This window comes from Blennius ocellaris (assembly GCF_963422515.1).
Source record: "Blennius ocellaris genome assembly, chromosome: 16".
NCBI classification, from domain to species: Eukaryota; Metazoa; Chordata; class Actinopteri; order Blenniiformes; family Blenniidae; genus Blennius; species Blennius ocellaris.
The window spans coordinates 9,757,657-9,783,268 of NC_137665.1; the positions used below are offsets into that span (position 1 = coordinate 9,757,657).

At 39.1% G+C, this 25,612-nt stretch overlaps 3 protein-coding genes across 4 annotated transcripts in view; 2 read left to right on the forward strand and 1 right to left on the reverse strand.

Annotated features, from left to right (window-relative positions):
* Positions 1 to 722: 722 nt before the first annotated feature.
* On the forward strand, positions 723 to 9,553 carry LOC308141350 (guanine nucleotide-binding protein G(o) subunit alpha-like; the record flags this gene model as incomplete). The annotated part of the gene is made up of 10 exons (XM_080511462.1): positions 723 to 761; positions 978 to 1,113; positions 1,185 to 1,276; positions 1,366 to 1,458; positions 2,172 to 2,332; positions 4,073 to 4,201; positions 6,541 to 6,670; positions 6,742 to 6,813; positions 8,647 to 8,734; positions 9,363 to 9,553. 10 exons carry the CDS (start codon positions 723 to 725, stop codon positions 9,551 to 9,553), a joined length of 1,131 nt encoding a protein of 376 aa, XP_080367588.1.
* A 448-nt stretch (positions 9,554 to 10,001) lies between these two features.
* On the reverse strand, positions 10,002 to 11,019 carry LOC308141715 (neuropeptide B-like; the record flags this gene model as incomplete). The annotated part of the gene is made up of 2 exons (XM_080511924.1): positions 10,002 to 10,184; positions 10,771 to 11,019. The coding sequence occupies 2 exons, from the start codon at positions 11,017 to 11,019 to the stop codon at positions 10,002 to 10,004; spliced, it is 432 nt and encodes a 143-aa protein (XP_080368050.1).
* Positions 11,020 to 20,956: 9,937 nt separating this feature from the next.
* LOC308141224 (E3 ubiquitin-protein ligase rnf213-alpha-like) overlaps positions 20,957 to 25,612 on the forward strand; it is a 30,920-nt gene continuing 26,264 nt past the window's right edge. For both annotated transcript variants that reach the window (XM_080511295.1, XM_080511296.1), the window contains exons 1-4: positions 20,957 to 21,080; positions 22,685 to 22,799; positions 24,025 to 24,167; positions 24,828 to 25,610. In XM_080511295.1, coding sequence (XP_080367421.1) covers positions 22,700 to 22,799; positions 24,025 to 24,167; positions 24,828 to 25,610 — 1,026 coding nt within the window. In that variant the 5' untranslated portion in view covers positions 20,957 to 21,080; positions 22,685 to 22,699. The remainder of the gene's footprint in view (positions 21,081 to 22,684; positions 22,800 to 24,024; positions 24,168 to 24,827; positions 25,611 to 25,612) is intronic.

The window sequence follows — 25,612 nt, forward strand, 5'->3', positions numbered from 1 at the left end:
ACATCTTCCAAATTCATTACTTCTTTTTGCACATGGTTTCTTATTTTTCCTGTGTCACCATCACAATAAGGTTGGACATGTCTTTATCTCTCTCAAACAACAGCAGATTCGGTACAATTGGGAAACTACTCAGCAGAATCCTAAGAAGCTATTGTAGTGCAAAACAACAACACTGTGTTATCCCTGTTATCAGTGTAACATTCATTTCAGTTTATTTAGAGATGTGCCACCATGGATGCTGCGTCCATATACCTGAAATGGCAATACATTTATTGAAAATATATCTAAATGCATCTGTTATGAAGTTATGAAGTCCTATGGCATTATCGGAGTCAGGAGTCAACTGCACCTCTGTTTAGAAAATGTTAACTTTTTACAATTTTATCTATTAATACATAATATTTGAAGTAATGTATAGATAAATGCATGCATGCAAAATTCATGTTAAATACATATATTTGTGTGTTTTGTATACACTTATAAGGGTGTCTTTTCCATCACGTTCACTTCCACGCTCCATTCGTGCGTCTCGCTCGTGGTGGGTGACGTATCAGCAGCGTTAATTTTCAGACACACGTGCCCCTCATTAAGAAAATTGGCCCTTCAGCGACTCAAAACAAAAAAAATCAAATAAACAACAAAAAAAAAAGAACGAAAAACGAAAAAGGAGGGCTTCATCGTGTGGTTCTCAGTTTCAGCTGGGATTAAGCTCCGCCACAGCCATGTTCTGTTGTTTCAGGGCGCTGCCAGCCTCACTGCAGGTAGAAATGCATTCTATTGTTTGGCTACAATTGTCAGTTTTCTATTGTTTTTATTTTTAATTTTTTTAATGAATTGTGGGATAGAAAAGCATTTATTCATAGCAGATCCTTAGAATCATGATCCCTTTGTTTTCCTTCTTATAAGTTATTGATGTCCTGCAAAGTTTTGATTCACTGTTACTTCCAATTGTTCAGCCTGAAATTCGCTCCTCTCAGGTCTGCATGGGAATGTGCCTCCGTCAGGACATCACCGAGGAGAGCAAAAAGGCAAAACTCCAGAACATTAAAATAGAGCAAGACCTCAGTGAACAGGCCAGGGTTGAGCAGAATGTGATCAAAATCCTCATGCTTGGTAAGTTTCCACCATCCTGTCTCGTCTCACCGAGTGATTTAACGTCGACACTCTGCTGCTTTGTGCTTCAGGTGTTGCAGAGAGTGGAAAGAGCACCTTGATCAAGCAGATTAAGATAATCCACAGTCATGGCTTCTCCAAACAGGAGCTCATTAGTTTCAAGGTGGTGTGACTATTCGTTTATCTCCCTCTGGTGTCCAAGCAGTAAATGTAGATGACTGACTTTTTTTGGGGGGGGTTGTTGTTCCACAGCCTGCAGTTCTCGATAACATTTTGACTTCTATGAAGATCGTTCTACGAGGTATGGGAAAGCTCAGAATAAACCTTGCCAACATGAAAAATAAGGTAAGATCTACCTTTTTATTGTAATACCTCTTAATCACACTAGATGTCAGGATTCATCAGTAAATATCAGACCGGCCTCACAAGGCCTCACAAAGTTTAGACCTTAACACCTCGGAGAGACAAATGCAAATAGCAGGCTACTCAAACAAACGTCATGCATGTACAGGGAGAATATGCAGACTCCAATTAAAATGGATATGCTGAACATATTCACATGTAGTTTGTTAAGCGATACCACTAGTTTCCAAACTGTTTCTACCTGGCACTCGTTTTTTTTTACATTCAAACTCCTGCACTTTTACTTGTTTTTACTAAATGTTTGATACTAATGGCAAATTGAATAATCAACAATATTTTCAGCATTCAGTGCTCTCGAAACATTTAATCTCTGTGCACTTTTAAAACCCATCATTGCTCTGAAAGAAGGGAGTTGAGTGTGGAAATCACATTGAGCAATGTCTCTGAGGTTTGGGGACCACTGAGCTTGGTCGTATTGAGATGGGATCAGATCTTCATGAGAGACATGATCAATCGTTTGAGAGCTGATCAAGTTGTACTCGCAGCCTTCTAAAATGCTTTATCGGTTCAGGGTCACAGAGGCTGCAGCTTCTCCCATCTGACTTTCCATTACAGAGCAAACACAGATGAATAGAACTTTATTTTCATTCATTCAGAAGTTCTACAAATAATAAAAAAAAAGTCTTCCTGTTTAGTTTCACGCCAGCTCCATCCTGTCCTGCAGCCAGTGTTTGGGGGAAGACCAGGAACTGCTTCCCTTTGTGGCTCACGCCTTCGGCGCCCTGTGGGCCGACAAAGGGGTGCGAGCAGCCGCAGCCCGGGGTCACCAGTTTGATCTGAACGACTCGGCTCTCTAGTGAGTAGATTGAACACCAAGCAGTTTACGTCACAAACCCCAATTATGACTGGAAATGTCAATGTAAATTGCTCGGTAAGCAGCGTTGTATCAATACGGAGCGCCGAGAATAACTCGGGGGAAGTGATTTCCATGACATTTGTGGAGTGGGAGTCTTAATTGGGACCACATTAAAGAAAAATAAAATGTTTTGCCAATATTTAGAAAATCTGCAGTTAAGGTGAAGCTCACAACATAAATATGATGGAGTGTTCTTGTCTGCTGAGAAACCAAGATGCTGCTGCCTGCAGAGCACCATCATTTGGCAGTGAACAGATAACAAAGTGCATATGTGGACTTTTAGGTTGCCTGTGGACAGAGCTTGTTTCACCAATTGCTGTCCTTCAGCTTTTCAAAAGGTCATTGACTAGACAATAGCTAGTTAAATATCATGAAATCCCAACAACTACTCTTGGATAATTTCCATTTCATCATCGGCTGAAGTGTATATTGCTGAGGCAGAAGTGGGAGTTGTATTAAGTGGGGAATAATGTTTTGCCCTCCAGATTCAGGCAACTGAACATATGAAGTTTAAATTATTTCTGAGCTCTACACACAAATATAAAAACTCTTCATACATGCTACATTACTTACAGACTGGATGTCAATCAATAGCAGCAGTAATATAACATGGATATCATCGCAGTAGATTCTTTAATAATAATTCGATTTTCAACATTTGAGCCTGTTGGTATTATTGTACAACATACGATATTCAGGCTTCCTATGTTGGAATGATCGAGCTGAATAGATGTTCTTATCTCCAATGTAAAACGAATGAAGTCTGTTAAAATAAACCTTACTCGAGGAGCCCAGACTTGGCCTGATGGAGATGTGACGGCTCCATTACTGGAACTCGATGAACTTTGGTGCAGGAGGACGATGTGAAACCTGTCCGGCTCTCTGTCAGTGTTCTCACTCTGCTCGACCCCCGCATCGATCTGATGTGGGATTATTCTGTGTCGTGACACGCTTCAGAACCTGAAGGCTCCCGAATGTGTAAAATTACTTTTTTATTTGAGGGCAGGACCTTTAGCATGATGTGAATGTTGCTCGGAGGAAATGATTATTGGTAAAATAAATTTCTACAAACACATTCAATTCATTACTGGGATGTTTATTTGGAATTTATTTATTTTTTGTTTTTAAATGACAATTTGCTCTTAAAATGTTTTCAACATAATTTGCTCACACGCTTCACCAGATTTACCGTATCCAACGCCTGAACTGGCCTCAGGGCAGGTCACACTTAGCAATCGCCGACTCGACAAACCTTTTCACCTTCACGTAATCGACTGTGGAAAACCACCTTTGAAGGCGTGTTGTCCTTGGACTGTGTGAGTCGTGTTTCAGCTCTGCAGCAGAAACTTCTGGTGGAACTCTGAGCTCAACTGGATGTTGAAATGATTAAGTTTTTTTTTGTTGTTTTTTCTTCCCCAGTTTGTCAATATGAGCTTGTGGATTTTCTGTTAATCTTACTGTTTGAAACTTAATAGTTCCATGGAACATAATTAAATGTACTTGAATGAATTGTCTATTAATCACACACACAGAGCACAGAAATGATTGGTCACATATTGTCAATTATGTCAGATTAGTTGTGTGTGTAATGCTATGAGTTTTCTGAAAATAAATCATTTTTAATGTCTCCAACTTCAGGAAATGTAAGTTAACAAGGCGTCTTGTTTCTTTTTGCTTCAGTTTCTTTGAGAACATGAGTCGAATCATCAGGCCTCACTACGTTCCCACCGAGATGGATGTCTTGCGAGTCCGCGTGAGGACCTGTGGAATCATCGAGACGCACTTTAACGTTGACAGGATGATGTTTCGGTAAGAGTCGTCAAGCAACGCACTGCTGCACCGTTCAAACGCACCGCTTTGCAAAGACAATGCTTCATTCACAATTCATTAAATTGGATCCTTTAACATTTCACACTGGGCCACTGAGATTTCTTTTGAAATCACAATATCGTGCTTTATCTTTATTGACAATTGAAGTCTTCTGTATGCATGGTTATTAAAGCAATATCTCACGTTGCTTTACTTTCATTGGCCAGAGAAGCTTTTAATCTTCCACATTTAGACAGCTAAGCTGAGGTGGAAAGATCAAATGTTCATAATCATTCCTTGAACAGAAATGCATGCAAGTACACTTTAAAACTGTGAGTTTAAGCACAACTTTTGGCCCTGATCTGTTTTTGTCTTTTTTTTTTTTTTTTTTATATAAATGTTGGTTCCAATATTAAATTTCACCCCTAAATCTAAATCATGATGGATCGTCTGCTGGATCTAGTTTTACGAGAAACTCATTCTTAGTGTGGAGGTTGTGAATCTCAGAATGACAATTCAGTATCAATAAATAATGACTGAATAAAAAACTTTTCCATGCTCCTGTGTTGGAGATCAGTATCTTGAGGCTCTTGAGGCTGAGCCTCTCCTGCTCTGGAGGGGGTCTCTAGCGAGAGCCGAACACTTCTGAAGTTGAGACGCCGCTTCCTGGGCATGAATCAGACATGAAATATTGATGGCGTCGCTCTTCCTTTCTGTTCCAGGAGTTTTAGCTCAAAATGTGGAGAAACCATGGTGGTGAATCACTGACTTCCCACTTCCCTTTCCACTTTGCATAGTTTTCAGAGTAGCTGGTCATTCATGCTGCTCCCTGCCGGCTGTCCCTGTGCTCCGATTGTATTCGCAGAGCGTCATAAACAGAATCCACACGGACCAGGACTTCATGAATGTTGCATATACTGTAACTGAGTGAAGGACTGCAACATCTCCAACAATGGGGAAACAAAGGTTATAGAAGTCATGGATGTATTATCAAACCTCTGAATAAGTCCATTTAAATGCACATTTTCTGTTTATCTGATATTTCAATTATTCGAACCAAAGTGTTACAGCCCATGTGATCTGCTGTTTTCAACAGTCTTTAATCAGAGCTGCCAACTCTTGCACGTTTCAGCCGAAACTGGCCTCACAAGGAGCTGTTTGGACTTATAGCTGTTTTCATACCATTTTTTCCATGTTCGTCTGCACTTTTTAGCACAGTACTGGATTTCCCGACGCAAAAGAACATGTTTGTATATGAAAATCAGCATTTCCTGCAGCCGCCTGATCAATCACACACTTTCTATAGCACAGACTGCTGCCTGCTTCTTTTCACGGCCACAACTTTTAATTTAAGCCCAACGTCTCCCGGGCCGCACGCCGTTTGACCCTCGAACTCTTTTTTTACAATGCGAGTTGAATTGGTGTCTTTTTTTTGTTGTTGTTTTTTTTTTTTTTTTCCCCCCAGAATCCATAAAGCCTCTTGAGCCATGATTTTCTTTTCTCCACTATATGAACTGCTGCTGTCAAATGCTGTGGTTAACACTTATTGTCTCCCAGCTTGTTAGCGCCGCCTCTTGACCCAGGGGATAAACGCTTCATTGCCTCTGACATGAGTGCTGCAATCATGCACCTGGAAACTCTCCGGCCCAAATGGGAACTCATTACCTGTGTCACCAAGACCCGCTGCCTCACCTCCTCCCATATCGCACACTGAAATAGATTTCCACAATATCTGAAGTAGATGGACAGTTTTTCATTGTAATGCTATTTGTATTCAAGTTGAGTGGGCTGAAGCCGTAAAATAACACCATAATAGTGTGTAAATAATTTCAGGGTTTTTTTTGGGGGGGGGGGGTTTGAGCTAGGAAATGCAAATAAATGAGAATTTAATGTAGTACGTTTTACAAAACCTGGAAAAACTTTACATATAGAAAGGAACATCATAAAAATTCTCTATTGGGCCATTTTGAACGACACTACCTCTAGCAAAGATTGGTTTCTGGGTAATTGTTGCACATTGCAAGGCCAGATAAGACACTCTGGCTGGACTGTTTGTATTCTACATAATGAATCTTACTAGAAGACTCAATCTATCAAATAGCGGTTTACTGATATTTGGTCAGAGTATCATATCATTGGCAGCACCTTGAGCCTCTTGGAGAAGGTTTGAGTTGTAGTCCAGCTTCTGCTCACAATGCAGACATCTTTAGATAATTAGTTACGCTTGGTGAGTGAAAAGGATTTTGAGTGCATGTATATTGGACATTGATGGACACATTTTTCTTTTCCTGTCTTCAATGTCTCTGTTAATCCTGAACTATATATTTTGCTCTTGACAGTTTATTTGACGTCGGAGGCCAGCGGAGTGAGAGACGAAAGTGGCTGAGCTGCTTTGATTGCATCCAGTCTGTTTTGTTTGTTGTGGCCCTCAGCAGCTACGATCTGACACTGCAGGAAGATCCTTCAGTGGTATGTTAAGTCATAAACCAGGTTTCTTTATATTATTGGAGAATATGTAATGCACCCCTTTCCCTCAATAGAATCGTTTGCAGGAAAGCCTTGAGCTTTTTTCGTCAATCTGTACCAACCCAGTCTTTGAGAAAACCTCACTGGTAAGTTTCTTGATGGCCTCTGATGGCTCAGATTGTCTTTTTAAAGGTGTGAATGAGTCTTCTGTTTTCTGGTAATCATCCATACAAAGCAAGCAAGGCACAACAGAACTCTGATTGTGTCTAATTGGGATTTTCAGGCACGACTTCACAGCCAGTGTAATTATGTTGATGTCAGTAAAATTGATACCAAATACTCAGTGAGACAGAGTGAAATAATTTCAGTCAGTCAGTTGGTTTTGCACGCAACTACCTCAGGGTATTTAGGACCATTTCCTCTTGAATCAATTTAGCCTTTATTGACAACATACAAGACGCATGAAGAAAATGAATCGGTGTCCTCTGAACAATGCAAAATGGTTTGTTAATAACACAATATGAGCTAAAAATAATCCAACAAAAATTATATTCAGTTAAAGAGTTAGTGTGGTTCATATATTGAACTATGACTAATGCATAAACAGAAAAGGCACACAATAGATGGAATATCTTTGAATTAAGACTTGATAAATATGCTACAGCTATTTCATTTCTTTTGCCAAGATTTTTTTTTTTCAATTGTCGAATTGTAGTACAGAAGTTCAGAGATCTAATGCCCTACGGGTAAAAACTGTTCCACAGTATTTGTCCTCCATCTGAAAGACCTGAACCTTCTGCTCCAGGGCAGCAAGGTGAACAGCTGCTGTCCAGGATGGAATCGATACTTGGAGACTTTTGCTTCCCTGCTGAGACAATAGAGTGAGCAATGATCTTCAAGGGAGGGAGGTAGAGGGCAGCTGATGATCGTTTCTGCAGTGCTGGACTCCCTCTGCAGCTCAACGGGCACCAAACCACACGGCGATGAAGTCAGTCGGCACACTTTCACGTGTGACATGGTGCAAGGACACCAGCAGGGTCTCAAGGTGGCTCCTTCTCAGCAGCTGCAGAAAGTGGAGTCTGTGCTGGACCTTTTTTTAACCACGATGTTGTGTTGGCCTTCCTGCTGAGGTCGTTGGAATTGTCGGCCCAGAGAAATGTGAAGCTGACCACTCTCCACACATAACCTATTAATGGTCAGTGCAGTGTGGTCCTCTCCCTCGAAATCAAACACCATCTTGGTGATGTTGAGCTCCAAGTTGTTTTCTGAACCCCATGTCCTACAGACTGACTCAAGACTCCCCTTCATTAGGCCAAAAACTGTGGTGTGAATACTTGAGATATATTTTCTAAAATTATTACATGGACAATAACTCTTACAGACTCTCTATTGCTGGAATGAACACGGCTGCACGGCAGTTTTACCTGCCATGTATTCCAGGATCTGAAAACATTGGAGTTTGTTCATCAGCTTACACAACTGCGGCAGCTTTGTTGAAATCTGTATTTCAAGCCTCTGCAAATGTTGTCAGGTGCAGACTAAAAATTTTTTTTGGAAAAAAAAAAGTCAACTTCACTCATCACATCTTAGTTTCTAAAGCGTGTGTATTTATCAGCTGAACCACAATCGTGTGATTGTTGTCACAAGCATTTTTCCTTGGAGAGATGTGCAATGCAATTTCAGTGTGCATCTACAAAGAATAACTGCTTTTGCAAGTTCCTTTGAGAGTTGGGATTTATATCGTCATTAGAGAGGTGCTTTCAGTATTTTGACACAGCGGGAGTTATAAACAGTTTAATAATAGTTTTTACTATATGGTTTAAATGTTGGTCTTATGAAGAAGATTCTTTTCTTCTTGTCAGTCTAGCCTCACTGCTTTTGTACAGGATTAAATTGCCATCTCATCTTCAAATGAGCACCGAATGAATGAAAGAATGTGCTTACATATACGTTTTTCAATGATTGGTTCCCTTCTACAGATTTTGTTCATGAACAAAATGGATCTTTTCCAGAAGAAGATCTTGCATTCAGGAAGACACTTGCGATTGTACTTTCCGAGCTATAAGGGTATAAAAACCTTTTTTCTATGCATATTTCATTTCATGGCTGAAGATTTTCATATGAGACCAGAACCACTAAAGCATGTTATTCAATAATATATATCCAGATGATGTTTTTGTGAAACTGGAACCTTTTAGATCATTTGAAAGTGTGTAAGTGTTTATATATATATATATATATATATATATATATATATATATATATAATATAGCCATGCTCTTTTTGACAGTTTGAGACTACAGTCTTTACTCTTCTTGTTCAGCTGTATCGGCATGTACTCTGCAGTGATTATTAGGGGGGAGAGAATAAGAGTTTGTATATAGGCTTTAAACACAGTTTACCTTGATGAATGAACAAACCTCATTCCAGATTTAGATGATCTGATTTTTGTTTTCCTCTGGCTGGAGGTTTGTCACTGTATTGGCCAAGTCGTACATATTTCAGGCCTACCAGTAGGAAATGGGTAAAGTCAGTGCTTTCTCTCTGCTTTTGGGATTGAGGGATCATATATACCAGTGCTATGCTTTAATATTTAATGAATGTGGGGAAATCCACTGTAGTTGATGACAATAAGTCCTTGCATACATTGCTGATGTGCCTAAGTTCAACCTTTTCCTATTTTATTTGCATCTAGGGGCTGATGGTGATGTACCGGCTGCAGCCCTCCACATCACTGCCATGTTCTCGGCCGGTCAAGGCGATTCCAACAAGCCCGTGTACCACCACTTCACCACGGCCACAGACACTGCCAGCATGCAGGAGGTTTTCCACATGATCATTGATCAGATTATCAAAGACAACCTGGCAGCTGTCCATCTCCTGTAGGAAAAATCTCCTGATAACCAAGATTTTTCTTCTTTTTTTTTTTTGTCTATTTTGTTTGTCAATGATTTTATTATTTAAAACATTTTATCACACTTTTAAATTCAGTTTTATTTTAAATAAAATACTTGCTGATTGGCATAATTCCCTTCCCCCTCTCTATTTTTTTTCTATAGATCAAACCTGAAAGTAACCATTGTACATGAAACAACATAAAACGGTTAGTTCTTGATGTCATTTGTCACAGCAACAGAAATCATGATGCAGGAGTTGACTTCACAGTGAAGATATGAATTTAATGAAGACAACCAAAATATTTACAATAATACATTACTTTTACATGGTTTCATCACAGGTTTACCACAAGTCTGATGAAATGGGACATGAAAAAAATGGCATCTTCCATCTGGTGCGTTGCCTGCGTGAGCGTTAAAGTACATTTTGTGAAATGTCAGTCCTTGAAGGGTTTGGCTTGGTGGTCCAGCTGAGCTGTTGGATTTGCTGCTTCGTCTGCTGCACAGTCTGAGGACTCAAGGGAGAGCAAGACATCCGCTTTGCACTTAAATGATCCTTTATTTTCCTGAAGAAGTTCGCAGCTCTGCAGGTCTGGTGTGATGTCTTTGATACAGACAGGCTATTTGGAGATAGGGGGGAAAAAACATTGCCAATTGTAGGAATTGGATATAATGCGAGGACAACAGATTTTTGCACAGGACACGTTTATATACATCTAAATTACTTGAATTCATAAAATGCATAACTTCCTAACAGATCACAACTACTGCATATAAGTAGAATAACATTTGATGCCCAAAGTAGTCCAATAGATAAAAAATGGTTTCTTGCGTTTGTAGACGTTTAACTTTCAGTATTTCACAGTGTTTCTATCTTAAAATGGAAAAATAAACATGTAGAAGTTTGCTTTATGATCCACATCATTCCATCTTTATATACATCCTGAAGCTAAAGCCATAGGTAATGAATGATGTAATGAAAAGTGTGGAATGGAAGGCTAAATGAAAGCGCACCAAGAAACCATCTCAATACCCCAACTTATCAACTCCGTCAATTTTAGAATCTATGATGTACTTATTTTCTCATTTAGCGCGTCAACCACAGAGAAAATCAAAAGTTCTTGTTTGGTAAATCCACGCGGTGGATGTTTGCGCGCGCCCGTGCGTAAAGACGCAGCGCTCACCAAACTCTGAGAGACGGCTTACCATCGTCTTCAAGATGGAACTGTGTGAGGGGAGATCAGAAAACACGCTATTGCTGGAAGTCTCTCCGCTGTCTGTCTCCTCTCTCCTCACATACGGTGACCTCCGGATCCCGGACAGCAGCCCGGACGCTCTGCCCACCGAGTAGTAGCTCGGACCGGCCACCTGTTTGTACCACGCCTCCGTCGGACTGCACGCGACCAGCACGGAGATCACCACGAGGGGCAAGGCGAGTTTCGACGGTATCTCCATATCGGCTGGGGGCTCTGTTCTGCACGGCTCTGCTGTGGTGAATGGTCCTCCAGGCTCACTGCCTGAATCCCCTCATCCACACTCCTCTTATAGGGGCTCCCTCTGAATCCTCCCTGTTTCGCCAATGTCGTCAATACAAACTTCCCCGCAGAGACGATCGGTGAGACTCTGTGCGTCATTGTTAGCCTGTACCTGCGAGCTACCTTCTCCTTATGCTGAACAACAATCCAAGTGAACTTTAAAGTGAAAAATTATTTATCAGGTTTTAATGTAACCTACCATGATCTGATTAAAATTTAGGGGAAAAAAAAGACAAACTCAACACATTTTCTTTATTTTTAGTTAAAATGTGGTTGTTTTTTTACACCTCTAATTGCTTCATGATCAGCAGACTTTGCAGCTAAAATGATTGCACGTATTTTCTTCATACTATGTCCTTTTTATTTTAAAGAGTGTCTGTTATTGTTGGACATCTTAAACTTATAAAATAGTAAAAAAAAAAAATCCTTTTTAAGTACAATATCTGTTCTGATGCACGCTCAACATTTTCCTTTGTATGACAGAGAAGTTACCACATTGAACTTATAAGTATTTTAGTGCTGATGATCATCAGGTTATGTACAAGACATATCCAATGTGTTGAAAGATTTACATCCTTCAAGTTTAAATGTTATTCACATATTACCTTTCCTCAACATACTTCCTGAGCAGTCTCTGAAATGTTTATTTTGGATTTATGTAGGATGAAGACGTAGAAAAAGAATTTTAGAGCACGTTCACAGTCCCTCTAAGACACTGAAAAGAGGGCTGTTGGATTTTCAGACTGTAATAGGTATATAGGTGAAAGACTTTCATCTCACATTCATATGAGGAGAGCCACAAAGTGCACAATACACAGACTAGGTGACCTCATTTCAGGGTCTGTGACTTTGAGCGTTTCCGTTTTTGTTGTTAATTTGCAGGAAACTTGTGCTTATTACATCAAAGAGCAGGGTCGTGTGAAGGCGGTGCCTTTTCGCACACAATGCTGCATGTAAAGGGCTTACAGAGCATACCGCAAGCATTTCACAGCCAACCCAGTTTGGTTGTCAAAGCAGACTTGATGATCTGATTAAGCTGTCAACATTTTCAAAATGGGAGTTGAACTCCAGACCTGGAACCTGATGCTGCTGTTTCTGTCAGGTAAATGTTGGACGTTTGAATGAAATGATACAATCTTACTTGACGGCATGAATGTATTTGTTTCTTTCAGGGGTGATCAGCAGCAACTGGAAAGTGGAATATCAGCACGAGCTGATCTGTGCAGTGAAAGGCTCCACTGTTTCTATTCCATGTTCGTTTCACAATCCTGACAACAAAACAGTTCAACGTATTCTGTGGGGTCATGTAAAATCTTTTGGTAAGAAGCAAGCAATTAATTTTGGTAAATCAAGAAAAGCCACCAGGGGATTCCAGTACATTGGAGACAACCTGCACAACTGTTCTTTAAAAATACATCCAGTGGGGCATAATCATGCAGGAAAATACATGGTGATGTTCAACCAAGTAAAAAGACTTCCTGTTGATGTTTCCCCACGTCTAAATGTTACTGGTAATTAATTATTTTCTTCCAATCATGTTTTCAACTCCCAATGTTTGATTTTGCAGTCTTCCTTTATGTATTATTGCTCTTTCTGTTTTAGATTTGACTATTTCCATGACAAAATCCAGTGGCAGTGAAGCGATAAAGGAAGGTGACTCAGTGAGCCTGACCTGCGTGAATAGCTGTGATGACAGTAACACTTCTTCTGCCTTCACATGGTCTAAAAATGGGGAATCTATCTCTGAAGGATCTTTCCTTTATTTGAGAAATGTGTCTCCCACTGTCTCTGGAAAGTACGCATGTTCCCTAAAAACATACCCGGGAACAATATCAAGAGCTGTACACATTGACGTTGAATGTAAGGAGCACACTAGATATTGACGAATATTAGATAAATAAATAGATGACATGTATTCGTGTGATAGAAAGATTTTTATTGTGTTTCCGTTTTGTCTTGTCGACACAACATATGATGTATGTAAAGTACATTGATTTACAGCTTCATTCATTAACAAGGAAAAGTAGCCAGCTGACAGTATAACCTAACATTCAAACTTGGAGAAAGATGCTTATTAAAATGTAGATTAATATGAAGTCATTCCAGATTTACAGTCTTCCTCCTGGGTTTCACTTTATTGCACTAACAAAGCATATTGACATTTTCAGATGGTCCCAAGAATACATCATTGATGGTCCGACCTCCAGGAGCAGCAGACGCAGGGAGACACTTCACCCTGATCTGCCACAGCAATGCAAACCCCCCAGTGGAAAATTACACCTGGTTTAAAACAGGTGGTGAAGAGATCCTGTCTGTTGGACATCAGCTGATGTTGGCCCCTGCTGACGGTGAAGAGTATTTTTGCAGTGCCGCCAACAAACATGGAAGTCAGGTCTCCTCTACTGTTGTACTTGACACGAGAAGTGAGTGATGGTTTATATTCTTTTCAATGACGGATATACAATTATTTATGGATCTCACTTTCCAAAGTTGGAGATGTTTTAAAATAGAAGAGTGGTGATTGGTCATGGTTGTGTTGCCCAAGCTCACCACAGAAACTGTCTCTTTGTTTTACAGATTCTCGTGAAACATTTTCCAGAGACATCCTCGTTATCGCTACTGTGGGTGCATGTCTGATTGTGATCACTGTTATTCTGGTGATTAGGTAAGCCAGTCTCAAATATTAATTTATCCAGGTTAGATGGATCAAGCTATGATTCTGTCTGACTATGGGGAAAGGTAGGATACATTTTGGGCAGGTCCATCACGGCACCACAGCACAGAGACAATCCCACATTCACACACGCAGTTGATTTACACATTACAAGATCTTCCAGTCTCGAGCGGGAGATATTCTCCCTGCGGGGAAACGTTTACGCACGTTTGGGGTAAAGGTTTGGACCCCAAAGAGGGTTAATCCCAAGAGGGTCGAGTCTGTGTAGGTTTACAGGAAAAGAAAGAAGGGCTTTTAATTGAGCTTGGATCCACACACAGTCTTTCTTTAGAGTTCCTTCACAAAGTGCATGCAACTGCAAAATCACTCTTAAATGGCAGCATTTGATTTCTAACTTCCCAATTGAACAGTTCTCTACATACAGCACAAGTAGAGAAAATTCCAACTGTGTTTAGTCACTGGAGTGTGATGGGAAGTATTGACATGTAAAAGCACCGCCATGTAATTTAGATCCAATTAAGAAGGTAATCCTCTTGTAAGGAACTTTTCCATCCACAGCATGGAAGTACAAATATATGCTTTATCCATACAGTGTGCATTTAAATACAGTAGATATATAAACATTAATAAACTGATTACTGAGTCATTTGCAATTCTTTTAGATTAGATTTGTATTCATCAATACAGTATATTGCTTTGGGCAAGTCAGAGTTCAGCTCTTTGACTCTGTCGATCGTTTGTTGGTGTGCTTGGTGTTTATGTTTCGTGTGTTGCAGCTGAACAGCAGTGGTCCTGAGATAACGCTGGTTCTGTGTTTCAGAATTTGCAAAAAGAGAACAAGGCCAACAAACACAGACTGCGATGAGGACGCAGCAGTAAGTCCGTCGTTTACGTAATAATAACCACATGCGTGTCTGTTATAAAATGTGTATCGAAATAAAAAATTTAAAAGTGGACTTGTGTCATTTTTTTTTTACGACTCTATTCAGAATACTGACTATGTCAACTGGCTCGCCAGTGAAACCATCCAATTGCAAGACGGACACCTACCTGAGTCGGGAACAGACGAAGTTTACTACACAACTGTTATCTTTCCCAACAACAGAAGAGCCAACATGTGAGATATTTTGAAGTGATGTGCAACATTTGAATACTTATTTTTGCAGGCAGCTCACTTACAGTGTCTTATCACCTCTCGGGTGCAGCAAGCTGACTTTCATCATGAAGATGTGACGTACAACTAAGCGGGCAGATGAAAATCTTGCTGTTCTATGTAGTCATTCATCCATATTTCATTTAGACAACTTGATTAAAAAACAAACAAACCCAATTACGATATTTGAACTTGAACCCCTCTAATTTTGTGAAGATCTCACTTTTTCTAATATTCACCATGGATGCATACCAGCTGAAACAAAGCAAAACACAGGCATCCCTTATCTTTTCAATAGATCCACAACATTAAAGCCACAATGCCTCATGATTGTGTGGCGACATTGCTGAAATGGATCATTTTTCAAAGACGATGAGGATCATGTTCGCCGTCATGCATTTCGAGAAGTCATAGAACTTTTCCTGTGAAGTTTTTACCTCTAGAATGTCGAATGTGTAAAAATACTTTTGCTGTGACACTTTTTCTGACACTTCAATGAACCGATTCATTGAGTCTTTTCGGAAAATGTAATTATATGAGTTTGTTACTTGTGGGGCAAAGGCTTTCTCACAATTAACTAACAGCACCTGGATTTTCTCAGATAAGGCAGAACCAGACGGATTTTGGGAGGATTTAGAATTTTACGACTGTTTAATCTTTGCCTGAACAGGGAGTCAATTTACGACTGCCCTGTGCCTGCACACAGATTTAATTGCTTCTTCTCACTTATTTACACGGAAAGATCCTTCAGAACAACTCGGGAGCAAGTTCACAGATGTTCTATCTAGCTTGTTCCTTTTCTTTAAGTTTTATTATTAAATACTTTTTCAATCTTTTCAATTGCTCTCAATCGGATTTCTCTGGACATTGCCTCCCGGGGTTTCACTAGGGATTTCCCCAACAGACTCACTCATTAAATTCTGAGTTATAAGATCGTTGGAAGTCAGATGACATGTAGTTTTGGTCTGAATGAGTTCATTGGTCATTAAAAAAGTCCTTGTATTTTCAGCTACCAGTGTTTAACTTTGCACTCTCCCACAAGGAGGTGGCATTTTCTGGCCATCATGCATAACACCTGTTCTTGAAAAAAAAAACAACATGACAATGTAACTGACAATGAGAACAACAGGGACAAGATAGAAATATAAGTGTGGTGTTGCGTGTAATTTATGATTGCCAATGTTGCAGGGGAGTCCTCATTCACCGCTGATGGGTTATTGTACATGGTTTAACATTAGTCTTCACTTTCAACTCTGTTTCTTCAAATGTACCTTTTTTTTTTCTCTGTAACCTTCAAGGAAAAATATGTATTTTTGAGCACAGCAGCCACTTTATCAAAAGTAAAGACAAAATATAAAAGATAAAAGACATTGTTTCTCAACAAAGTGCAGCAACACTTGGTCACTGTTTTCTATAGAAACATTATTTTCACCACAATGCCTCTCACATCAACCCCCCCCCCCCCCCCCCTCCCCCCATTGGGCTTGGCTTTATATCCTGATGTTGTAATTTCACCTCTGCACCAAGTCTGTGGCGTGCGTAACCTGATTTCGACACAATCAAAAGCTTCATTATGCAAAGTGGTGCAAACGACAGGAGGAAGAGAAAAGACACGGGCTCAATATTTTCTATTACAAGATTGACTGGTTAAAAGTTTCAAGGTTACTCAGCAGAAGTGGAAAACGGAACTGTAAAATGAGTGCCGATGTTCTTGTTTCTGGCTTGTAAATGTAACAGCGGTGCCACTTTCGAAGATATCATTTATTGTTTAAAATATGTCAAATACAGATATATGCATTTGTTGCAGATCTGTTGTACTTTGTCTTACCCTGACTGGAAATAAGTATAAGATGTGGGACCATAAAAGTAGTGATAAACCAAGCAGAGCTTAATAATTAAGGGGAAAATGCCTGCATATTTACAATCACTAAGTGATGAGTCATTTCTTTCTTTCTTAGAGAAGCTTAAAAACCCCTCTATCATTTCAAGTGCAGAGTTTGAGATGTTATAGCTGCACTTTGTCATTCTAGATTTTTGAGCATTGCTGTGGCAAAACCATATTGTGGTGAAACAGAGGAAGGAAGCTCTTTAAATGAGACATGCTCTCTGAAAGCACACTCAAAAACCACATCGGGAATCACATGTATTGACGTTGAAAGTGAGTATCATGATTACATTTGAGACAAATACTTCTTAGATTGAGAACTTACAAGTATCAAGTATCTTCTAGGGTGTCTCCATAAACGTTGTTTTCGTAGTTGTTCAAACATCAAAGGCAAGAAATGAAAAGAAATGCCCCAAAGTAAAGTTCAGATATTAACGCAACAGTGTTTCAAGGAGGGTCTGTATAATTACGATTTGTGACCTGCTTAAAAATGGCCACTGAACAGATACTGAGTGTAGATTGGTGTTTCATAGACTGTGGCAAAGAGGAATAACGTGAACGTCATTCAGTGTCTGTTGTGATGGCTGGCAGAAACACATTACAGGCTGAAAACATGGAAGTGTTTATCCTCCACTTATTGTAAAAAAAAAAAAAAATTAAGCTGAAGACTTTGGAGCATGATGTTTATGATAAACTAATGATTAAAACACACCAATAAAGCAGTCTGCCCTGTGGGAGGCTCTACACCCTCGGGACCAACACTGCAGCAGCCCTCTGATAGTATGTGGAGGTTCAGGTCAACTATGAATAGAATGGATTTGAAGCACAGAAATATATTAATATAAAGCAGTCCAGCATTAGAAGTCAATAACTGTGCTCAAGGCTAATCATAAAGAACTGAACCCAATTTACACTTAAGGTAGAGTCCAGTTACGAATAATAAAAGAGTGGACACTCCAGATTTTTCCTGAAAAAAAAAAAAGAAATGATCAGATTTAATAGATTTTCAAGCCAAGATACTTTAAATATACTCAGGCTGTGTCCTTTTACAAATAATGCATTATCATTGCCCTTTAGTGCATGAACATCAGCCAACAGTAACACAAGTGGTGCTTATCATTAGTGCAACACTCATCACTCAGCTGCTATCAGATGGAAAGCTCTATTTAAACTACAGCACTGTTATGTCTCTTATGCAAGGAGATCTATCTATCTATCTATCTATCTATCTATCTATCTGGAGATATATACTGTGGTTCTCTTGGGGTCTTTTCTGAATTTAAAAAAACATGCTCATATGTTCAAAAGAAACAGCTTGTTACATTTGAGCTAGAAACTAAAAATAGCAACAAGATTTGTCTGACAGTTCTGTTAAAAAAAAAATAATCCATCGTGAAGCGTTTACTGACTCATCATGCTGAAACAGAATAAATGACCTGCCGAAGACTAAATATATTCTTCCCCTGGTGAAACACATCTACCTGAAGACGGCTGGTGATTCAACTGTGTTAATGATGAATGAATTCAAGAAAACCCACAATAGTATTTTAAGAACAAGGTTTATGTCGCTAACTGATCTGTGCATGAGGACAAGGACAAGCCATGGATAAGTAAGTAAGGTACTCTGTAAGGCACTGCACTCTGTAAATTTAATTAAATAGCAATTACACTTTTCTAATATCTTTTTTTCTATTAAACAATTGGAAGATGTTCAGTTTCAGTAAAGTTTTTTTCGGCAATAAAGTTGTTTTGTCTTAACTCACATGCACTTTGCTTTGGTTTCAACAGTGGTTGAAACCAAATCAAGAGAGTTTGCAGGAAGTTCAATTGCCTATAAAAATCTAAATCTATTGAAACAAAAACCTATGAGACCATATGAGGCATACATTACTATATTGTAAAAATTGAAGGAATATAATGGTTAAACGTTTGTTTTCTGTGTGACAACTGAACATATTGTATTCAGTTGTGTTTCTACACAGCTGGAGTTTCTCACAGTGCCCAAGTTGAGAAAACGCAGCTATAAATCACTGCTCGGGACATTCCAAGTCGGTTGGCGATGTCTCCTCAGCGCTCCACTTGCAAAAACATGGTCAAGGTAAGATTGGATGGACAGATAAGAGGTCAGAGGTCACTTTGTCCCACAGAACGTCGAGCTCTGAGAAGAACCAGTTTGAAGCAGTTCGGAGTCAGACAAAGGAACAACAACTTCACCATAGCAACGCATACATCACTAGGAACTGACCAATGTGAGTTGAGTTGGTGTATGCAAGGTATAAATATGAACCACGCGTTGCAGCTGGGCCCTTCTTCGTTGTAAACCCAGCCTGCACGCTTGGGTCAGAAAAGAAGAAGGGACCGAGCTCGTATCTCTGATTTTGTAGCATTCTATATGCATTTTTGTAATCTCTTGTTTGTGTGATTATTAAATTCACTATTGAAGAAATTAACTCTGTTTCTGCCTCCCCCGGATCAAACGAACATGCAGGAATTCATGGGAACACAGGAATGAATTCCAACAAAATACATAAAGGCTTGTTACATTAAAAAGGAAGCCTGTTGGTTGATTGGGACCATTCAGTTAATTAAGTACGTTTAAGTTAGAAAACCTTGTGAATGTAATTGAAGGCAGCCAGTGTGGACTACCACATTTCAAGAAGTGTACATGGCCTGTCAGATTTATTTGTACTGGGATTACTTTAGTAATCTTTCAAAAACTGTGTGATTTCTTTTTTAGTACAAGAGACATGCTTGCAGGCGAATTAATCTGACTGATGGGGTGCACCACGGTTTTCCTAGTTTCCAGGTTGCCATGGTAACGTACCAAATGAAATCGAAAAGCCAACATTGAGTTTCAGAAACACCCCTGATTAGTGTTACCACAAGTTAGCTTAGGTGACTTTTTCCTGACCACTTTAGCAGTCACGTGACAAATGAGTTGAGGTAAGAAAAAAAACAAAAAAAAACTCCACACACAGGGGCTGGGTTATCACGCCCCCTGTTGGACATTTTACAGCATAATATTTTCTTTTTCCTTCGAGCCTCTATAAATGTGTAATATAAATACAGGCCCAGATGAGTAAGTGTCATGTGAGAGTTGTGGAGAGGAACAGCCCATTATAAACTAAAGGTCACCCTGTATGATGTGGAATTAAACAATAACCCTTCACAGCATACAGCATATTGCCCTTTACTGAGAATTCACAGGCCAGGAACAGTGTGGGTATCTTTTAAGCCATGATTCCATTCTGAAAACAACACCAAACACTTCCATGCCTTCTGCAAATACTTTACATGTGTTTTTATAACAAATACAAAATATGTTCCTTGTCGTGATGGTTTTAAAGGACGATAAGTCTCATATCTGAATTTCTGCCATTCCTAATCATTAGCCAGTCAAACAGGTTGCTTAGTGCCGGTGTTGTAGTTCCGACCTTGCACTGTTGCTGGGGTTTTGTCTGATAGCTTTCGTTTTCCTTGAATGAATAATTCTTTGTTTGCTTCATAAGTCCACATATCTTCCCCTTGTGGTGGGATTTCCCAAGCTCTTCCTGAGATGGGAAAGGGAAAGTAAACAGATGTAGCCACACCGCATACACTCACATCGAAGGGCAGGTTATTGTAATCAATAAACCTCACATGCAAGGTTTTAGACTGGGAGAAAACTCACCACATATAGGAGGAACGTGTAAACTTTACACAGAATAGCCCTGCCAGCATTTGAACCTGCAGCAATCTGGCGGTGCGGTGAGAGCCTGTTATTGTAATTATTACATATTATACAGCCTATCATTATGAACACACTAGAAATAGAAACAAATGTCTTGTTTTTTTAGATGACTTCAATTTTTTATTATTACTTTTATATGCCTTTGTACAGATGACAGACATATTATATATATCTATATCTATCTATCTATCTATCTATCTATCTATCTATCTATCTATCTATCTATCTATCTATCTATCTATCTATCTATCTATCTATCTATATATAAATTATAATTATAATTATATAATTTTACTGAGGGAGAAAAATCATATCAAGAGGGCACATTTTCCAACGCTGAGAAAGACACAAATGAGTCATAGCGAAAGTAAACTTATATTTGCTGTGACGCCCATTTCTGACAAAACGAAACTTTGGGGGACGGAAACGTGAAGAGAGCAGGGAGCAGGTCTTCTGACTCTGCAGTCTCAAGTGTCCGCCGGAGCGTCGCAGGATCGGCCGGGATGAACGTGTGGAGCAGCAGCTGAGTGCCGGCTCAGGTGAGTGCTGAGCACCCGGGAACCTTCACTGAGGCGCGGAGGTCGCCTGTTTTTTTTTTTTTTTTTTGCTCCTGATCGTCTCTCGGAGCAGCTGAGCCTGGAAGCTGCGCAGCTCGAGCAGCCTGCTCACGGTTAGCTGGTTAGCAACAACCGCTCATGTTTGTTAAACGGAACCGAGCGTTTACCGGACTCCCGGGTTAAAATGCAGCGGATACATTGATGTTGTCATTTTGACATTCATGTCAGAAACGGTGAGGTTATTGTGATTTTTTAAAATTATTATGGTTATTATTATTATTATTCAACGCAAACCCGGAAGTGACCAAACCATGTTTATTTCCATCAAAGCAGAAGTGATTGGTTGAACTGGGAAGCCGAAGACGTGTTAATCAACGAAGAGGAATCGCTCTCTTATTAAAAAAAAAATATATAAAAAAAAACTACAGTCGAAAAACCCCAAGTGACTGTATGCTGTTAAATCACAGCGCGAGTGGTCGTGTTGGTGGGAAATGCAATAAGAGCTCAAAATATGACCTGCACCTTGAAATCCAGATCAGATTTAGTTTTTATTGCACTTCTTGAAGTCTGAGTTTGTTTTAGCTCTGGTATCTGTTTGATTAGTATAATCCCTCCAGGCATCTGTGGGAAAAAAGGATAATATGAGCTCCAGACAGCTCGTAGGTTGAAACGGATTTAATGGTAACTCATTGATTAGTAGTTAATGAAATCAAGTAAAGATGTGCATATAATTAATTAAAACAAATAAAATGCGTAATTTTTTCAAATGAGCACAAAATAAAAATATTATATGTAATTACAAGAAATAAAACCTGACTGCGCATGAAAGGAAAAGAAGCCCACGAGCTTATATAAAATCCTTAATAGACAATCAATAAACATACCTTGATTGAAATAAGAATGAAAAAGTATTAGTGAAGAAAAATCAGAGGAACCTTAACAATGGAGTTCATGAAAACAGTCACCTTACCCACTCAACATATCTCACCAGGATCAGTGGAACGCTATTTGTACAGAAGATAATTTAATCATGTAGACTTGAAAAGGGCCAAAGAGGAAAGCTTTTTAAATCAGTTATCCATAAAGTTCCAAGGTTGAGAATTATTTATCATTTTGTAGTAATTCTACTGAAATATCACTGCCTGTTGTCATTATTATTATAGGGTGAGCGTAATAGACATATTTGTTCCTATTAAAAACACTAAGCAAAAACATTGTCTTGCTCTGTGTGGATAATAAAACAATTACATTATATTTTTGGTTTGTTTAAAGCTTTATATTAGCATTAGAATTATGGTATTTTATGAGTAGAGCACTTTTTTTTTCTATATTTGAAGCTGAAGTGAAGTCATTTTATTATTGGCTGCAACATCCTCAAGCGTACTGTAAAATAGTTTCCACCCTTGTCACATAAAATACTAACCAGTTGTTATTTAAGGCTGCTCAAATTCCAGCTAAGGGAATAGAATAGATTTGTTTAGGGTGAGTGACAGCAGAGCTCATTTTATGACAGAAATGAAAGTGGAAGAAGTTTGTTACACTACTTGTGTGGTAAGACAGTTTTTTTTTCTTCTGTTCTTTTATAGAGGGGACGAGTAAAGATGAAGTGCTCAGCTTGTGGCCATCAAGTATTGGAAAAAACAGCCAAATACTGCAGTGAATGTGGCCAGAGCCTTTCTGTCCAACCTGCAAACACAGAGGGTAAGTAAATAAGAGCAGAAATGTGTTGTAGTTAGTTTGTGGAATAGGCCACCAATGTGGCATGTTGTTTATAGAAACAACATGCTTCACAACCATTACAGAGCATTACAATATCTACTGGTATAGACGAAGGCAATTCTGCAAAGTATTAGTGAGTAACAGTAGTAAAATTGAATTATTTTGCATGTCCAAAAAGGAGTGGAAAGAAGTATAACCTATTAAGGCTAATTATCTATTGAAAAAGTGTGTAATAAATTACATATTTAAAAAAAAGTTAGATCATTACCTATAATTTATAATATATATAATAATGTACAATCATGATGGGTGTTAACTGTTAAAACTGGTCCGTGCACTCTGATTCATCTGCTCAGCACAGAATTTCCACTCTTTTTGGGAGTGTTGTCTGTAGTTTACCTTCGTGCTCATAAGCAGGCCAGTGCTCATAAGCACCCACATAATTTTACTCTTTTTTTTTTTTATTCACATTTTACCACATCCACTTTTGAAATCTTAAGTTACACACAACATTTACAATGTGAAGTTATATTCAAACTTTAGATCTGCATACTAACCCTAGCCCAACCTTTTTTTTATATTTGAACTTTTATTAATGTTATTGCTGGTCTCTGCTTTGCAAGAAGACATTTGTTACGGGAAAATTGAGCTGATGGTCTGCTTTTGACAATGCAGTAAAATGCAGGTGAAAGTAACTAATACTGTGGATGTGAGTTTTTTGAAAATCACTTTGAACTATTACTTCAAACAGTACTTGTGAGGATGTTTTAAGTGATGTAGCAGCAGCAGCAGTTGTTGTTAAATAGAAGATTTCAGTCCTTTCCTGACCTCAAAAACGATTTGTATGCTACTGACATGTGAATCAGTGTTTTACTTTAGAGTTCCAGTAGATGGCAGTATAGTTGTATGAACAGACTGAATTCTATCTTGATACAATGAGTTAAATTATACAAGTTGAGGATGATTTCAATCTGGGAGTATTGTCAAAAGAAATAATACAATTCTTTGTATTTTTAATGCAAAATGTCTCCTTCAAATCTTTGATATCATTTGCCTGTGATTTACCTAAAAGGCAAATTCCTCTGCAGCTGTAGAGCGCACTATGGCACTGAAAACATTGACCTCAGTTTTTTTTAAAGAGTTGCTGTGCTTTTCACATGTCTTTGAACAGAGTTTCTAGATGTTTTTTTTTTTTTTATTTATTCAGAAGGAGGGGACCAGCCGAAATCTCTGGTAGCAGACGTTGAGAGTAAAACTGAGAAATCAGGATCTCAGAAAGACGGCCATCATGATTCCAATATCTCTCAGAAACGGACAAATGATGAGAGCCTCAGTAACCCAAAGAAGAAGGTGAGTGTAAAGGTCAAACTTTTTTGCTTCTCTTAATTTTTGTGGTTTTGCAATGTAATAACAATTTTCACTAATTTACATCTTTGATACAAATATTCAATCCATAAATGTCAATCAACTATCAATTTCATTTGATTTTTGTACAATTACAATATAACACAAAGTCTATATTGCACATTAAAAGTATAGCATTATTAGGCAACAAAGAGCCAACAGATGTTCTTATATCTGCGGTGAGGAAAAACCAAAGTAATGCATAAAAGGATATAAAAAAAGATAAAAAACAAAGGATTATGATAAGACGGGTACCAGCACAGAGAAGAACTTGAAAATTCCATCTGAAGTTATGGCCATGGTGGCTCAAGGCAATTTATCAAAGGATGAAAATATCTACGGAAGGAAAAGCCAGACTGTGAGATTGTGCAAACAGAAAGTTAAGTGAGGTTGTTACACGGCTGGGAATTAATTACTGAAAACAGGTGGTGACAAAGTGGGTTTAAGATCCATCAACTTTATTTTTGATGCAGTAATTCATAGAGTTAATGTCGAAGGTCTTTAATGAGAGGTCCAGGAATCCAAAATTATATTTTGTTATCTAGATCTTAATAAGTTTTTTACAGCAATATTTTATATAACTGTCTTCACATCTTGTATTTACAGAAGAAAAAGAAGAGGAACAAAAAAAAGAAAGGCGGCGACATGTCATTGGACCAATCTCACACTTCAGTGGCAGACAACCAAATGGAAAAGTCAGAGGGCAGGAGAAACTCCAACAGTGGCAGTTCAGACAGTCCCGTGAATGAAATGTCAGACTCACTGGAAAGTCAGCCTAGTGGTTCAACAGCGAAAAACTCTGCCGCGTCTGTGGGAAATTCACATGTCGTTCAGAATGAAGCGACCACTGGAACAGCAGAGGCAAGTGCAGCGGGGCAGCCTGAGGAAGTTGCAGGCAAGCCGGAAGGCGACAATATAAAGAAAACAGACAGAGATCAGACCCCCAAAACAGCTCCAGCAGACCCTCAGAATCATGGTGTCAGCACAAAGGAAAGCAAGACGCAGCCTGAGGAAGCTGCAGGCAAACCGAAAGGCGACAATATAAAGAAAACAGACAGAGATCAGACCCCCAAAACAGCTCCAGCAGACCCTCAGAATCACGGTGTCAGCACAAAGGAAAGCAAGAACACAGCTTCCCAGTCAGGAACAGGTAAAGAGACGAAGACCACGAAACCCGACGATCCCAAATCTAGTCAGAAAAACACAAAGAACAAGAAGAACTCGGCCAATACAAACCAGCCAAAACAGGACCAGAATGCCAACGTGGAGCAAACTCCAGAAAAGACAGAAGAAAGTAAAACTAAAAGAAAGAGTCAGCAGGGGAAGAAACCGCAGGAGACTGCCGCAGCTGGACAGAAGATGGTGTTTGGTCCTCAAACATCATCAAAGGT